Genomic DNA, 17,164 nt, shown 5'->3' with positions numbered 1-17,164 from the left:
AAGAGGTAGGGGAATAACCAAATAAGTATGGTGCCATTTACTTACTAAGATTGGGATAATTATAGAAAGCAGGTTTAGGGAGGAAGGTTTGGCTCTTGGTTGTGGATATGTATGATTTGTAAAGCCTATTAGACATAAAAGTAGATATGTGGAGTATGTAGTTGGACTTATGAGCTTGGAATTCATGGGAGAAGTTTGACCCAGAAGATACTAATTTGGGAGCTATCAATATTTAAGTCAGTGTTTTTAATCATGGTTGCACATTAAAATCACATAGTGACTTACAAAATCTATACATGTACAGGCCCCATCTTGGACCACTTAAATAAGATTCTCTGAAAGTTGGCCTTGGCAATAGCAGAGTTTTAACTCTCCACCTAATTTCAGTTTGCAATCAGAGCCAAGAATCACTGGTATAGATCATTGCTTTTCAAACTTTAATGCACCTGGGAATCTAGCTAAAATGCAGATTATGATTCAGTGGGTCTGGGGTGGAGCCCAAGATCCTAAATTTCTAATGCAATCCTATGTTTTTGAACTATAGCTCACATTTTGAGTAGCAAAAGTAGGGATATTTAAAGCCATGAGAGTAGATGAACTCATCGAGGGAGTGGGTGTCGACAGAGAAAAGGTGCAAGAACAGTTATTGTTTTCCTCTCTCAATGGTTGGGAAATTGGTACAAGCACAGACCGTGTATATTATTAAATTTAAATGTATTATGGGACAAATATATGACAAGAGCAAAAGAGTGGAACATTTATTCAAGAGATGATTACATTGATGAACTATGGACCCTAGATTGAGTAAGTAGGATGGGATCAAAGAGTTGATAGAATGGAGATATTAAGAACATGAACTGAAAAGTTAAGAGGTGTTGGTCAGGAATGGGAGGCTTAGAATCAAGATTTAGGTGATGGTGTGTTTCTTGCTAATTTCAAGAGTGTGAGCAGCAGAGATTAGTTGGAAGAAAATATAATTGGAGGTAAGGAAGCCAAAGAACTTGGAGGCCAAGAAGTTGACACAGAAGTTCACATGAATGTTGAAATTTCCAAAAGGATGGCTGACAAGAAGTAGGCCACGTGCTGAAGTACTCAATGAATGAAAGATGAGTAGGAGGCCAGGAGATGATATCAATAATGAAAATGGGATGGGACGGTCTAGTGGCCCCCAGAGATTCTGACTCAGTTAAACTGGGGTGGGACCTAGGCATCAAACTTTTATCAAAGCTTCTCAGAGGACTCTAATGTGAACCAGAATTCCAAATCACTGTTAGAATAATCAGTTTGAAGTGAAAGGTATGGAGCTGCTGAATGGTAAATGCCTACCATAGCTCCTGGGGAATGTGAAGGCCAACAGCGAATAGGAGATGCTGTCTTAGAAAGCTTAGTAAACAAAGAGAAGTTAAGTAACTTTCGCAGGGAGACACAGCTTGGAAATGTTTAGGCTGAGAGTCAAACCCCATCTGCCTGAACTCCAAAGCCTTGACAGTCTTCACTCTACCATGTTACCTAGGGGTCAGTATTTTAGCTCAGAAGATACAAAGAGATATCATGGAAAGAAGCCCAAAATTCCCCAAATGAGATTCTAATAGGTCACAGTGGGAAGAGGCAACATATCTCTGGAATGATTCCAATATTTACCTCTTTACCCCTCTTTTATTCCCCTTGACCTTTCTAGCAGCTTTGTTTCCTTTCTGTAGTTGCCACCATCTCTCCAGGAAGTAGACGCACTACATGAAAAAGAGACAACATTGTGGGCTGTCCTCATGGATGCCAGCTGGCCTCAATGCCCCCCTTTCCCAAGTACTGTTCTTTGGGGCCTCCTTTCTAGAGAGGGCGGAAGGAACAGGATACAGTGCTGCAGTCAAAACCAAGCATTTTGTCTCCCCCTACTGCTACCTCTTAACATATCAGCAGCTCTGTATAATGAAAATCTAAATCGTTTGTGTGCACACATAGCAACTGTTTATTTTGCTGTTAGCTTTGAGAACTCAGTGGGGGTTTGATGCATTCAGAGAAGAGATCAACACTGGGAGAGCCTAAACTCATAAGTAGACAAAATGAAAATTGAAAATGAAAATACTTATCTCTACATCTGAAAGAGAGGCCAGTAATAAATATCTGAAGCTCAGGAAATGCTTTTAAACCAAGGACATGGAGTGGAGATGACTCCTTGAAAGGGCCATGCTTCCTGTCTGCTGAGAAAGCTTTACTGGGCCTGGTAAGAGATTGATTGTGTGTTCTAGAAACAGCACACCTTTCCCCTTAAACCACCAGGTGCAATGCCTTCCGTCTTTTACAAAATGCATTCCCTATTTTCTTGAAACTTCTTTTTCTTTTTCCCCCACCAACAGGCTGCCTTGGGACCAAATACCATCCTGCAGTTTCTCCACATTAGTACTTCTACCAAAAGTGAAAGCCAGACTGAAGAAAGTCTTTATCACATTTTGAAGGGGCCAGGCCATCCCTCTTAGTGCACCGTGTTTGACGGTTTATAAAGCCTGTGCTTCTCCGCAGCTTCCTTATCCCCTCATCTACCCAGGGTTTCCTCTCATCCAACAAAAAACTTATATTGCCACCAATTCTTACAGAAGCCAAAACCCCTTTTCCAGAGGTCAGAGCCTTTCCATCTTTGTTTCCTTTGTTTCCTTTCCATCTTGGCAAAGTAGGATCCCAGTGCCTGGAATCCCCAGTCGCTACAAGTGAATGGAGGGAGCTACTCCCCTGGGAGCAGGGATAATGAGGGACTTTAGGGAGAAGACATTGACTAAGACATACCTGAGTGACTAAACACTTGCAGTATACCAAGATGTAGAAACTATAACCATACAGACATCAAAGTATGTTAATTGAGCAATTACTGCCACTATGGCATTCTTTCCTAAAAGAATGTCCCGCTGAATGGGCTCTTGTGAAATAATCAGTGGATTGTGAGCTTGTCCAGATGAATAGCATCCTACCTGTCACCACCTCCTGCCAAAAGATATAAGTGTTTCCAGTAAAGAACCTGTGGTACATCACTCCATCTGTGTACACAGGTGGGAAGCATGGCAGCCAGCAAGGCATGGGACAAATCACAGTCTCTAAGGTCCTCATTTGATTCATTTGGACCTCCACCTGACCCATGATCTCTCCTTCCTCTCTGTTCAACAGTAGCCAGAGGAGGTAAGCTTAGCTTTCAAGAGTCTACTCCAGGCCACAGGGGACAAAAACAGGCTAGTCAGACATATGCAAAAATAAGCCTTGTCAGCAAAGAAAACAGACACAGGCAGAAAGGAATTTAAATTCAAATTGAACAAGGGGTTGAATCCCTCTTTCACTATAAGCCACTGAAGGTCTGGTTTCCTCAAAGGAAAAAAAAATCCCTTTTAAATACTATCCCCTTCCCCTAGAAAAGGAGAGGAAGCATTCCAACTAGCTAGTACTTTATACAAGGTGACAGTCATTTAAAATGGTTCTTTGGAATTAATTCCTTCCTGCTCAGTCTCCTCTTTAGGGTGTAACTACTTCCCAGTGTGTTCGAGTGTCTGGACCATGTAGGCTTCCTGAACTCTAAAAAGCACAGGGTTCCTGAAGAGCAATGTATAAGGGAATGATAGTGTCAAGGGCCAAGTACACTCACTGAGCTGTTATTTTCCATTTGCTCCTCCCACCCCCAAAGTCCATTCTGTGCTCTTATTATTTGCCATGTTCTGTACCAAAGTTGACCTCAACAGATTGTAGCAACAGGGTTCTTTGCTAGCTGGCATCTGGCTAGGTCTCACTAATGGTGGGCACTGGCAGGAGATCAGAGTGTCAAGAGAGTGAGATTTTATGCCCCTCTCCCCTCGTCCCACCAGCTATGTTGCATTTAAGCAGAGTCCACATTATGCTACCTCAAGTCGCAGCTCTTATCAGGCAGCTCCCCTCTTGCACCAGAATAGCTCTTGCTGGGTTCCAACAGTTTCTTCCCCTTGTCCTTTAAGTCCTAGGGGTAATAACAGCTCCTCACTGTTCATAGTATCTCTATGTCTCACTAGCACCAGCAGGTCCTTTAATCCTACATATTCCACCATAAATGGTCCCCCATCAGGATGGCTGGGTGGCTCAGCGGTTGAGCATCTGCCTTCAGCTCAGGGCGTGATCCCATGGTCCCGGGATCGAGTCCCACATCTGGCTCCCTGTATGGAGCCTGCTTCTCCCTCTGCCTATGTCTATGCCTGCCTCTCTCTCTGTGTCTCTCATGAATAAATAAATAAAATCTTTTTAAAAAATAAAATAAAATAAATGGTCCCCCCTGCATTAAGCTCATCTTGGCTAAGTAGACCTTACTGAGTATGCCATCTATTTTCTGCCAAGACCCTGGCTTAAAGATATATACCACTTCCACAAATTCCATCCCACAGAATTCCAGAAGGTTCCCTATCCTGAGAAGAGAGATCACCTGATCTGTCTTTTCTAAGGAGAGTGGTCTGCCTTTTCTCAAATGCTTGACATATTCTCCATATCATGGAGTTTCCTAAGTTCAAGTTGCATTATTTTATCTACCTAATAAAAATGAGGTTGAGCTGATTCCATTTTGTTTTACCTGTTCTTAGTCATCTTCTTAGTCATCTTTCTTATAATTGCAAACCAAATTACACTGCTTCCTTTCCAATGAGGCATGTGCAACTCCCTTACCTTAAATACTTAATCCAGTTCCATGAGGAAGATAATTCTTGACACCAATTCAATCATCAGTTATTCCTCTAGTATTCCCCCCTGGGTGATAGGAACCACCATATCCCAAAGTGGTCATCTGCAAACTTTCACTTGCCCTCACCTACATGTATCCATTAGACTAAGTGCTGTGGGTCCTAATTCCTAAATATCTTTTTTCACATTCATCCATTTGCTCAAGCCCCACAGTTACCACCTTAATCAGGACTGGTTCCTTTTACACCTGGATTACCAAAACATCTCTAGTTTCTCCCTATTCTCTTTCATTCTCTTTACTTTTGTCAAACTGATCTTTGAGAAAACATAAATATGTTCATGTCACTTCCCTTCCAATGGTGCTCCTTTAGGATAAAATCCAAACTCCCTGTCCTGGGGTAGAAAGCCTCGTGGAATCTGAGCAGTATCTCCCTTTTCAGCTTCATTTTTGGCCAACTCACTTTGTATAACCTTATTCATTGCTTTCATAATGGTTCCATATTCTTTCATGTCTCCATGCTCCTGGTTTTCCTGCTCCTTTGTCTAGTACCCTCTTGCTTTTGCTGACTAACTGTCCCTACTCAGCTCTCAGACTTATCTTAGGCATCATCCTTCCTATGAAGTTTTCTCATGAACCCCCTCGCCTCAAGTTGATTTAATAGCCTCTCTACATGATCCCTTAGCCCCCTCTACTTCACTTACTAGCACTTAGACTCCATGCAACACACTGGCAATCATTTATCTACATGTCTGTCGATGCCCACCACTATCTCTTTTAGGGTGAGAAACTGTTTCTTCCTTTTATCCATAGCACTTAGCACAAAGTATGGCATACAGTAGGATACTCAAGAGATATGTTCTGAATGAGTGACTAGATGAATGAATGAGCTCATGAATGAAGTATATACTTGAATTCACTTACCTACATAAGGTCAATATCAGGACCCTGACCCTTGAAATGGCATGTAACTAATAAGGCCAATTTTTGCTAGTTCTCCCCTTCCAGGTAGGGCTGTACCTAAACCACTTTGGAGTGATTAAGAATAGAAACAGATGAGCTGGCCTTTTGAGTCACAGGCTCTCCCTAATCCCTAAAGCAATTGTTAAAGAACAATAGAGCTGGCCTGAATTAATAGGGGAGGGGGAGACAAATTCTGTCCCTGGGAGACACCAAGTTCTTCTACATTGTCTGTCAGCTTTGAGCACCGATGGGATGGAGGCCAGCCCTAAAAATATATCAGCCCTAGTTGAAATCAGAGCTGTGCTCTTTCATGTCTAATTCACTCCTAGTATGATGGAGGGAAAGGCATTTGATGAGCAATCTTAGAAACAGAAAGAGAAACTTATATCATGCAAGGAATGACTATAGGGACAAAAGGCTACTGTGAATTTCCTAGTCAATAAAAATGAACTCTAATAGAAATTTTAATAAGGTGCCAGCAGAAACATCTTTGTCATCATCATTGTGAATTCATGTTTATTGAGTGTACAGCAAATGCTAGTCTCTGCTCAGAACACTGGATGAACGCCATTTCTGTATCTATAAGGGATTAGGGAATACTTGCCACTATTTTGATGCCAGTCACCCAGTCAGAACACAAAATGAACTCTTATGAATATTCTAAAGCATAATGAGGAAGGGGTTTTAGATTCTATGCAACTATCCTTGATTAGTGTTTTCCCCATTGTGAGTCACCTTCTCCATAGGCTTCCCCACAACTGGAAAGGAAAAGAAGCAAGAGAAAATAGGAAGAGTTAAGGTATAGTCCTGAGAAGGTTGCAAAAATTTGAACAGTAGCATTCCATAGACGTTTGGATATGGCAATAAATACCAGGGGGAGGGCCATATACATGGAGTGTAGGAACCAGCCCTGTTCATCTCCTGGTCCTTCCCTGCACATGTGTTCCTACACAACCTTTAAGTGATAGACAGGAGCTGTAGAACTCTGAAGATCTGCCTGATTGTGAAGTTACCTTTCAGGTGAGGATCTTCTCCTTATTTTGCATAAAGGAGCACTGTGGGACTTGAGGGCTAGTGGGTACTCACCAGCTAGGTAAACATTTAAGAGAATCATTGTTCTTGATGAATTTTGTAAATAGCCACTGACCTACTGGCTTATGGGAAGGTGGAAATGAATGGTGAGTTAAAAAGCATGCAAACAGGAGGCCACATTACTGGCCTCTTTTCAAGGCTCTCTTCCTTTCTCTTTCCCACCCTCTCCAATCTTCTGCCAAAACTCAAGGTTTGAGGCAGTGGTCAAGCTCCATGGCATAAGAATTGGTGTTCCTCATGATACTCTCTGCCAACATGACAGGCTTGGGGTTTCTTCCAGCAAAGCAAGAAAGCCAGGTACAGATCAACATGGCTGCAGCTGCTCCACCTCCAGCACAGTAATAGGCCCAGCCAAGCCGACAGGTACCTGTAGAAATAGGGACAGAGACATGAGGATTGGGTTGTCTTCTCAGACATTCTCCTTGGGGTGTTAGGATTAATGTGAAACTATGAAACTGAGTGCAACTGGGCTTCTTGTTTCTTCTTTTCCTTTTTTGCTAATGGCTGGTATTTGCTTTAGTAAGAAGTTATAAAATGTTATTTTGTTGCAGTAGGAACCTGAGGGTGGTGTGGGTGGTAGTGGTGGTGGTACTGCTAATGAAGTTGATGATAAGAACAACTTGATCAAGTGTCAAGAACTATGCAAAACTCCTTAGACATACATCCCATTGATCATTACAGTAACTATATGAAATAGGCACTCTTTATTATCTCTGTTTTATGTAGGATGAGGTAACCTGAGGCACAGGTTAAGGCAATTGTGAAAGATCACACAGCAGTAGAGTCAGGATATAAACCCTGGCAAATCTCTACTCTAAAGCTCTATATTTTTCACCACACAGATGTAATGCAGTACAGGGTCTATTTCCAAAGAACCATTTTTTTTCTGCATCATCAGGAGATTTGACAGGCACAAAAATAAAAATCCCTTGCCCCTTGTTACATGCCTTTATCTTAACCTACCCCTTTCAGCATCTCCAGGGAAAAAATACGCATTGGAATCAAGGCAGAGCTTGTAAGGTGGTAGTTTCATTTTGAAGGGTAATAGGAAAGGTCACCTGCTCAAAAATATCCACTCCACCACCTGCCTTTCTATCATAGGTAGATTCTGTCCTTTGAAATATTTGTGTTTTCTCAGAGAATATTCCATCCAAAAATGTCAATGCCCAAAGAAAGAAGGAGAGCCATTAATTTATAAGGGAACAGAGTAACAATGAATTGTTAAAATCAAGTGCTTAAGCAAACAAGACTCCAGAAATTGGAGTAGATGCCAGTAATGGAAAATTGCAGAGGGGCCCCAAGAAAAGAGGTAGGCAGTGACCTTCACCTACTTCACAGTCTTGCAGAAAGCTACTCCTGACTACAGTCAGTTGGAGATGTCAAGACTGATGTTGACAATTTACTTCCTAATAACCAATTGTTTCTGTTCACATGGTGTTCAGGAACCTTAATTTTCCTTCCTTTAATTGACTAGTTGGCATGTCATATAAAGAGTATAAGATGGCCCCAAGTTAGACTCCTTTGTTCCTCCGTTCAGGCCAGCCTAATTTATCCTCAATTTCTTATCTCAGAAATAGTGTTCCTACCACCACCAAATTATTATTCATACTCTCTTTCCTGCCAGAAACAGCTTCTTTCCTCTTATTCACCAATTCATATCTTTCTCAGAACACTATCCAGTACTTTCAGGAAGCTTTCCCACATTGACGCCAGTGGGCTCAAGTCACCTCAACCAGGTAACCCTCCAAGAGTTTGTTCATGCATCCCTTACGTGGGTGTACTGTTTGACAAATTAAGAGGAAAATTTACATATCATATATTTTTCATCTGCCTTTTACCCTCTTCCAGATTGTTGGCTCAACAGTGCAGATGTATTTGTATCTTTCTTGATAATGCCTCCCATGCTCTGTTAACAGTGGGTGATCATTATATATATTTTAGCCTAACAATACTCCAAAGATGGATACACTTGAATTTTTAATCCTCAACATCCAAACCTATGGCTTAAATTTTTTATTAAACTTATAAAACCAGCTATAGTACTATTCTATTTGTTCCTGGAATGTGCTACAGTCCTTACTACCATAAGGCCTATGCATATTCCATTGCCTACAATGCTTACTGCATGTGCACATAAAAACAAATACTTCCCACCACTCTCTGCCTAGTCAATGTTCAGTCATTCGTCAAAGCTTAGCCCAATCATAAATCCTTAGCAAAGCCTTCCCTGACTTCCCTAAGTCAAATTCCTTCATCAGAGGTCTTCATTAGCATTGTGTATACTTCCTTCTATACTTGAATGAATGAGTGAATCCCTTATCCCTTGCCATGGCCAATGTGACAATTTTAGTTCTTTAGCAGAGATAGTACTCTACCAATAGATGGTGGCAGTCATATAACTTCTTGAAGTCCGATGGCCCTGTACAAAAAATACTAGTGAGAGCCAGACTATAGTAGATATGGAAACAATGCAATCCTTAGACAGAGAACCCTTCTTAGAAAAAATAATCCAACTATCTACAAAGTGGCCTCAATATGAACAATAAAGCTGGGACTCTGAGAAGAGTCCACTGATGAATATCATATTGAGGAAGCAGCCAATAAATTTGTACCCTCCCCCTACCTTGTCACACCTCCCCTTAGAATACACACATACTCACTAAAAGTAGGAGGTTTTACACAATGCTTTGAGTTTCACAAGGTGAAAATTCTAGATGGGCAAACCTTCAACTTCAGCCATCCTTAGGGAAGGCTGCAGGTTTTATTGTGCCCATTTCACAGACAGGAATGTGAGGCTTAGTTGACAGGCCTGGGAACTCTCTCAGAAGCAGGGAGGTAGAAGCAGGGATCCAGACCAAAGTCTCTACTATCAATCTGGTACTCTGCCGTCTACTGGTTTCCTCATCCCCCGAAAGCCATTTTTCTCTTCCAGGACCCTTGACCTGTAAGCCCTAAAGAGGAGGAATCTAAATTAATTTGTAATAGGTTCACCTGAGCTTCTCTCATAATCCCTCTAACCAAAATCTCCTGTGCTTACATGGTAGAGTAGACAGGAGCCAGCTCTGGGGTGGACCCAACTTCCTCTTCTCTGGCATGCTCCCAATGTAGTCTAGACAAGGCATCAGAAGTCTCATTCTTTCTTGAGTTGCTTGTCAGGTCATCCCTCCATGAGAGTAGCAGGGATATTTTTATTATATACATGCACCCTGGGATCAGGAAAAGAGTTGTTTCTGTAAATGAAAGGAATAAATGCATAGCATGCGATTCCCCCAAAGCCCTAGGCAGGAAGAAACCTGACAGAGTGGGCAGCTCCAGAGTGAAAAGCTAGCTAACAGGACTTGATTAACCTTATTACAGTCAGGTCAGAGCCAGGTATCACAGGAGCCAGCACCAAAGTGCTCCCCTTGCCACAACAAATGCACTCAGACTTGCCTTTCACAGAGACTCCTGTTAGGCCACTGAACAGCACCTTAACTCTAAGCTGCTCCATGTAGGTTGCCCAGGAGAAATAGAGTAAGTAGATCTTCTATCCAACCTTCTCCCAACAACCCTACCTGTTATCTGCCTGAGGAAATAGAGAGGTTATATCAGTAGCATTGCAAAAGGAGGGGGGAAAAGCAAACCTTTCAAGAACTATATATTCAAGTTGAGAGCTGCTGTCAATATTCACCTACTTCACAGAAAGCTTGGACATTGGTCCAATAGCCTATAAAGGAATTTGTGTTTTCTATGGAAGGGTGCAAAATAAGGAGCAGTGACAATGAACTATCACCCTTCACCTCCAATCACTCTTTAGTGAAGTCCATGGACCATCACCAATTCCTAAATCCTACTCTCTGAAGCATCATTGATTATTCATCTAACGAACATTTGTTAAGAACATATTATGTGCCAGACACTTTGGATACACCATCCTATTTGATTCTCATGACAGCCACAATTATTATCATTAACAGATGAGAAGACAGAGTCTCAGAGAGACAAGTTACTCTGTCAACTTACAAGTGTCAGAGTTCAGATGTGAATGCCAACACTGAAAGTCCATGGTCATCTATTTTAACCATGCCAGGAGAGTGGAGCCAAGGATACAAGTTACTGTGGTCTAAGATTTATGGGAAAGTATGCCTTCAACTAATCACTTCAGCTTTCTGTGTCTCAATTTCCTTTGCTTTAAGTGAAGCAAATTCTGCCAGACAGATTTTTAAAAGCCCCTTCCAACCTAAAATTTCCATTTTGCTATGAACATGATAAATGCTTTAAGAGACATATGATGGAAATACTATAGGAACATCTAAGAAAAGAAGAATTATTTGTGTCTGGGAGAATTCAGGCTCAGATAATGGTTTTGCAGGGAAGATAGCATTTCAACTTGACTTTAGCAGTGGGAAGTAGGCATTCTAGGCAGTGGGAGTGGTTGGTGTGAGCAAAGTTATATAAGTGAGAAAGTTGACCACATGTTTCAGAAACAGTACTCCATTCAGAGTTGCTTCAGAAAAAGAGCTGTAGTTGGCAAATAATAAGCTGACTCTAGACCAGGAGGAGCCATGAAATCTGGCATCTTTCTCATGAGCAATGGGGAATCATGGAAATTTTCTGATCAGAGGATGACATGATAAAACACGGTTTCTCAACCTTGGCACTATAGATATTTTGGCCCCCCAAAAAACCTTTGTTGTATTGGAGTGAGGTGAGGTGAGGTGTGGTGGGGTGGGGAGGGTTGTGTTGTGTATTGTAGCACCCTGGCCTCTACCTACTAGATGCCTGCCCCTTATCCCTCCCCTCTGAGTTATGGAAACCAAAAATATCAGCAGACATTGTCAAGTATTCCTGGAAGCAGGGGTGGAGTGAATTGCTTTCCATTAAGAATAACTGAGTTAGAAGTATAGTTTGGGAAGATTAACCTACAATCTCTGTATAAAAGGGATTGGAGGCAGTTGTATACTCTAGGAAGAGACCACTGAACCAGAGGACAGGGATGCTGGTACACATCCAACAATACATAAAATAGCTTCCCACAACAAAAAATGATCTGGCAAAAAATGTCAGTATTTTTGAGGTCAAGCAACCCTCATCTAGGTAAACATCAAATATTTACACTTTGAATTACCTCCAAAATGAATCTTGATGACTGAAAATTAGGCCAGCAGAATGGAATCTTCTTCCTTAAAAACAGCTGTGCATGGTTTCCTACTGACCTGGGAAGCTGACTGGAACTGGAGCATGGTTAGCTTTGAGAATTCTAGTATGCTAGCCCAGGGAAGCTGGGGAAGGTTAAGGAGAGAGATCTCACAAGGTATTCAGGAGGAAGCACTGATTCCCTGGGAATCAGGAGACAGGAGTCTGAAGAAATCTCTTAACCCCATAGGATTTCAGCTCTCTCACTCTTAAAATTGGAGAAAGTAGTTAAGTGCCTGCCTAAAGACAGAGCAATAAAGACTAGATGAGTTCTTGAGGTCCCTTTCAGAAATAGCCAGGCTCACTGCTGCCTCACCTTTCAGATTGACTCTACCAATTCTAAGCCTCCATGCTAGAATTGTTCTTCATGTCCTCAGAAAATAATACAGTGAGCTGACACCACAGCTGGGGATTGTCTCTACATACATACATAGGTATCTGTGAAGAGAAAGATTGGGTGGTAGGATAGGGAGAGAAAAGAGGTCCTAACTGCAAATTAGCTTTATGCAAAGTTTCTAGAGGATCCCTGAGAGAAGCTTGTTCCTTTTTTGCTCTTCTGTATAATTTCTAACACTCTATCTGTGAGTCATTCTATTCCAGTGTTGAATTTGCTGTGACAAGATCCCTCATAAAAGTTATTAAATCATCACTCAGCAGTGGGCCTGACATTTAAATCAAGACACATTGCTTTTATTCCAAGTTGCAAATCAAATTGGTTTGGAGTTTGACTTTATTTTCTTTGATTCAGCATTAAGTTATATTATTACATCTCTGCTGTTTAGAGAACAAATTGTCACTGGCTGCTACTTAAAGTGACCCCCCTCTCCATAGAGCCCCAGTCCTATGTCCTTAGGGACATGGTGTCTGGCCAACTGTAAATCGATCATTATGAACTACTGGGAGGAGTTAGCCACTGGCTGATGCTTTTGGTGGGGTCTAGTATTGGCATGGGTATCAGAATTGGGAATCAGAGTAGGAAAGAGTCTAACAGAGAGGCTCTCTTTGCAGAGGCCATGCTCAGAGTGCCAGCTTAAAACCCAACAAGCTGGAGAACTAATCTAAAGAAAGGAGTCCTGCTTGGAGAAAGAGGGAAAAGGCATAGGAGAGTAAACCCACTTTGGAAGACAGTTTGACAAATTCTTATAAAACTAAAGATAATTATACCGTATGATCTAGAAATCATGTTCTTTAGTATATATCCAAAGCAGTTGAAAACTTATGTCCACACAAAAACCTGCACTAGAATGTTTATAGCAATTTTATTCATAATTGCCAAAACTCAGAGGCAACCAGGATATCCTTCAATAGGTGAATGGATAAATTTACACTGGTACATCCAGACAATGGAATATTATTTTTTTTAAATAAATTTTTATTTATTTATGATAGTCACAGAGAGAGAGAGAGAGAGAGGCAGAGACACAGGCAGAGGGAGAAGCAGGCTCCATGCCGGGAGCCCAACGTGGGATTCGATCCCGGGTCTCCAGGATCACGCCCTGGGCCAAAGGCAGGCACCAAACCGCTGCGCCACCCAGGGATCCCGACAATGGAATATTATTGAACACTAAAAAGAAGTGAGCTATCGAGATGCCTAGGCAGCTCAGCGGTTGAGCATCTGCCTTCTGCTCAGGGCTTGATCCCAGGGTCCTAGGATTGAGTCCCACACTGGGCTCCCCACAGGGAGCCTGCTTCTCCCTCTGCCAATGTCTCTGCCTCTCTGTGTGTGTCTCTCATGAATAAAAAAATAAAATCTTTAAAATAAAAAAAAGAAGTGAGCTATCAAGCCATCAAAAACGTGGAGGAAACTTAAATATATATTATTAAGTGAAAAGCCAAACTGAAAAAGCTACATACTGTAGGATTCAAACTATATAACATCTGAAAAAGGAAAAAACTATGGAGATGGTAAAAGGATCAATGGTTGCCATGAGTTGGTAGGTCTGGGGAAAGATGAAAAGGCAGGGCATGGATAGTTGATAGGGGAGTGCAAATACTCCGTATGATAGTATAATGGTGGATACATGTCAATATATATTTGTGCAAATGTATAGAATGTACAACACCAAGAGTGAACCATAAAGTTATGGTCTTTGGGTGACTATGGTGTGTCAATGTATGCTGATCAGTTGTGAGAAGTATACCACTCTGGTGGAGGATGTTGATAAAGGGAGAGGCTATGCATGTGTAGGGGCAGGGGGCATATGGGAAATCTCTGCACCTTCCCCTCAAGTTTGCTATGAATCTGAAATTGCTTTATTAAAGTCCTCATTTAAAAAATGAAGTAAAAAAATAAAATAAAAATAAAATAAATGAAGTAAGTCTGTCTTTTGGGTTTTTCAAGTATTCCTTTTTAGAAAATCATCTGATAGAAGTCTAGGCCCCTGAAAGTTTGGAGGAAGAGACAGAGAAGCAAGGATGTAGCAAGTACATAATGACCACTAACACTTCCAACACTGACTAGCCTAGATTAAATGGAATTTTCGGATAATATGACATTTTGATTTGATGAAAGTGTTACCAAAAGTCTAATTCTAGGAGCTAATACTCTAGGAAAAGGCATGCTGTGACCCAGGATCAGAGGTCAGGAGCCCTGGATATGTAGTAAGAAAGAGGCTGGTGGAGGGGATGAGGACTGTGAAGTAGCTTGGAGCTTTGGGGTAGGGCAAGAAGGATAAAGCTGTTTAACAATGTAAACAGCTTTGGGGTGTGGACTGTAGACTATATTCCTATACAAAGATGACATCCAAATTCTAGGAACTCATGTCGTCAGGATTTGGGGAGGTAGTTCAGGTAGAATGCAAAAAGAACAATACTAATATTGTTTTATCATCTTATATACTCCAATAATCAGGGCACTTGAGAGACATTGCTCTGGCCTCAGAGGCAAAATAAAGGAAGAAGTGACCCCAAGGATGGAGGAGGATCTGCAGTGGGAACCAGAATATTGCCCTCAACTTCACCTTCCAGAGTAGATGGAACAGATATGCAGAGATGTCTGTCTAGGAGCCACCTGAGGGGCCTTCACAGCCTTCATCATTTCAAACCAGGCTGCCTGCACTGGCCCTGAGAGCAGTTACCTCAGCTACAGAGAGATACCTCAGATTCCTTTGGAATTCTATGGAGGGAAAGAAGAAGAACTAGAGAGAGATCTACAGAAGAAAGAATCTAAGGGAGAGTCAATGGAGTAGGTGGAAGAAGAAGAAAAGAAAGGCAGGGAGAGTTTGCTTAGAAAACCTTAGTATAAGATTAGAACACTAGAGAATCTGGTACCTAGGGACAGAGTGGAGAGGTTGAGCTCTTCAACAGACCTCTTCTTAATAAAGATGGAGTTTTTTTCCAGAGCAGACCCAGCTCAGGAAAATCAGCTGCTCCTCTCATCACTGTAGCACCATCTGAGCTTATGAAACCAGGGCTGCAACCCACCTCCCAAATTGTTGTTTGGTGTGTATGGTGGGGGGAGGGGAAGGATAGGGTTGCTATTTGCTTATTCAACATATTTTTGCCATGGGGACTTGCATTTTGTATTAAGCAGGCAGCAAGGGTTTGGAAGAAGCTGGTGGTCCCATCTGTTCAGAGGGTCCCATCTGTTCTATAGGGTCTCCATAGGTAGCAGCATAAAAATATTTTCAATGCAGCCAAGCTAAATGAAGAGAGAACTTTCTCTGCTAGGTTCAGGATGGATGAATAATTGTAAAAAATAAAGCAAAGCCAGTGAATTCAAGGACAATTGCCAAACACCCTTTCCCCACCCCCACCCCACTGTAGCCCCCAGTGAAAAGATAGCCAAAACCATGAGGATAGCTCTCTTCTCACTCTCCAGGCTAAGCATGAGTATCAACAGAAGACCAGACTGGAGGCCCAGAACCCACTGAAGATTCCAGAAGCCTGTTAGGCTCCCTTGCCAGAGAAAAAGGCAAAACAAAAAAAAAATCCTTTGAAAAACTTCAGTAATTCAGGTAACCATGTTTTTGTTAGTAGCCACTGTTTCTAGCTACTTGCTAGAAAGTCAGGGTAGCACTCAATAAAGAGCCAAATCCTCATGGTGACAGAGATGCCTTGATATGGTTGATTGTTTTCTCTTACACTTTGCCAAAAAAATTGAACCCTGCCATTGAAACCTTCCCCAGCACTAGTAAGCATTTGCTTCTGACTCATCCTTGTATGTTGTCAACCAGTCTTTCCTATTTATGTTATTTCTTACATAGCTATCCTGAGGTTTAGTTACTCCAATCATCTTTTCTCTTCAATGGGGGATAAAGGCAAGGAAGCATGTCTCAGGTCAACTTAAATTGTGCTTCTGGGTCTTTCGAGATTGTCCCCCACTCGCCCCTGAATAAACCTTCATGTCACTCTATGTTGTTCTTTTTATAGCTCATCAAACTACACTTGCAACAGCATTTCAGAAGAGATTTGGAAATTGCTATAGACTGAATGTTTGCATCTCCCCAAAACTCATGTGTTAAACCCTAATGCCCAATGTGAATGTATGTGGAAGTGGAGCCTTTGGGACACCTCATGACACTTAGGTCATGAGGGTGAAGGCTTAATAAATAGTATTAGTGCCCTTATAAAAGAGACCCCAGTGAACTCCCTTCCCCCTTCTGCCATGTGAAGACACAGCAAGAAACTGCCACATATGAATCAGGAAGAAAGAATTCACCAGACACTAAATCTGCTGGCACCCTGACCTTGGACTTCTTAGCCTCCAGAACTATGAGAAAAATATTTGTTGTTTATACATCATTCAGTCTTTAGCATCTCTTACAGCAGTCCAAACAGACTAAGACAAGTACTTTCCTCAAAGAGACTAGTAAAAAACCAAGTTCTGGACCTGCTTGACTCAGCATGTACTCTGTAAGATACTTGGCCTCTTAGAAATTGGCCCCTCTCCTCTAGCATCTGCTCAATAGATTTCTGATTGCATCCACTTGAACTTTTTCAGTTAATAAAGTCACCGTGGTAAGCTCTTTAAATACATTGTTCTCACATAGGTAAGATCAACAAACTAGATTGAGTAAAAGGGAGCCAGAGACAGAAGTGGAGCAAGTAAACAGACTTAGTGTGATAAGTGCTGTGGCATAGAGCAATACAATGACACAGATGAGGGGCATCAAGTTCAGTTCTAAGGGGGCAAGGAGTTATCAAGAAAAAGTAGGAAGTTAGCTCACTGAGGAAGAGAAGAGTATTCCTAACAATGGAAGAACACATGCAAAGTTGCAAAGGTTTGAAAGAATGTGGTATTTTCAGGGCGATGGGGCAAGA

General features: G+C 41.7%; 2 protein-coding genes across 2 annotated transcripts in view; one reads left to right on the top strand and one right to left on the bottom strand.

The window, feature by feature from the left end:
• The window catches only part of RTL4 (retrotransposon Gag like 4), a 498,694-nt gene that overhangs the window by 477,674 nt on the left and 3,856 nt on the right, over window positions 1–17,164 (top strand). The gene's annotated exons all lie outside the window — the stretch shown is intronic.
• Window positions 6,134–17,164, bottom strand: part of LHFPL1 (LHFPL tetraspan subfamily member 1) — a 45,424-nt gene continuing 34,393 nt past the window's right edge. Inside the window, exon 3 of the mRNA XM_077887816.1 lies at window positions 6,134–7,094. Within this exon, the coding sequence (XP_077743942.1) occupies window positions 6,913–7,094 (182 nt within the window). The 3' untranslated portion in view covers window positions 6,134–6,912. The remainder of the gene's footprint in view (window positions 7,095–17,164) is intronic.

Source organism: Canis aureus, chromosome X, assembly GCF_053574225.1.
Source record: "Canis aureus isolate CA01 chromosome X, VMU_Caureus_v.1.0, whole genome shotgun sequence".
Taxonomy (NCBI): Eukaryota; Metazoa; Chordata; class Mammalia; order Carnivora; family Canidae; genus Canis; species Canis aureus.
The sequence above is the reverse complement of the archived record's forward strand: the minus strand, read 5'-3'. Positions and strand labels throughout refer to the sequence as shown.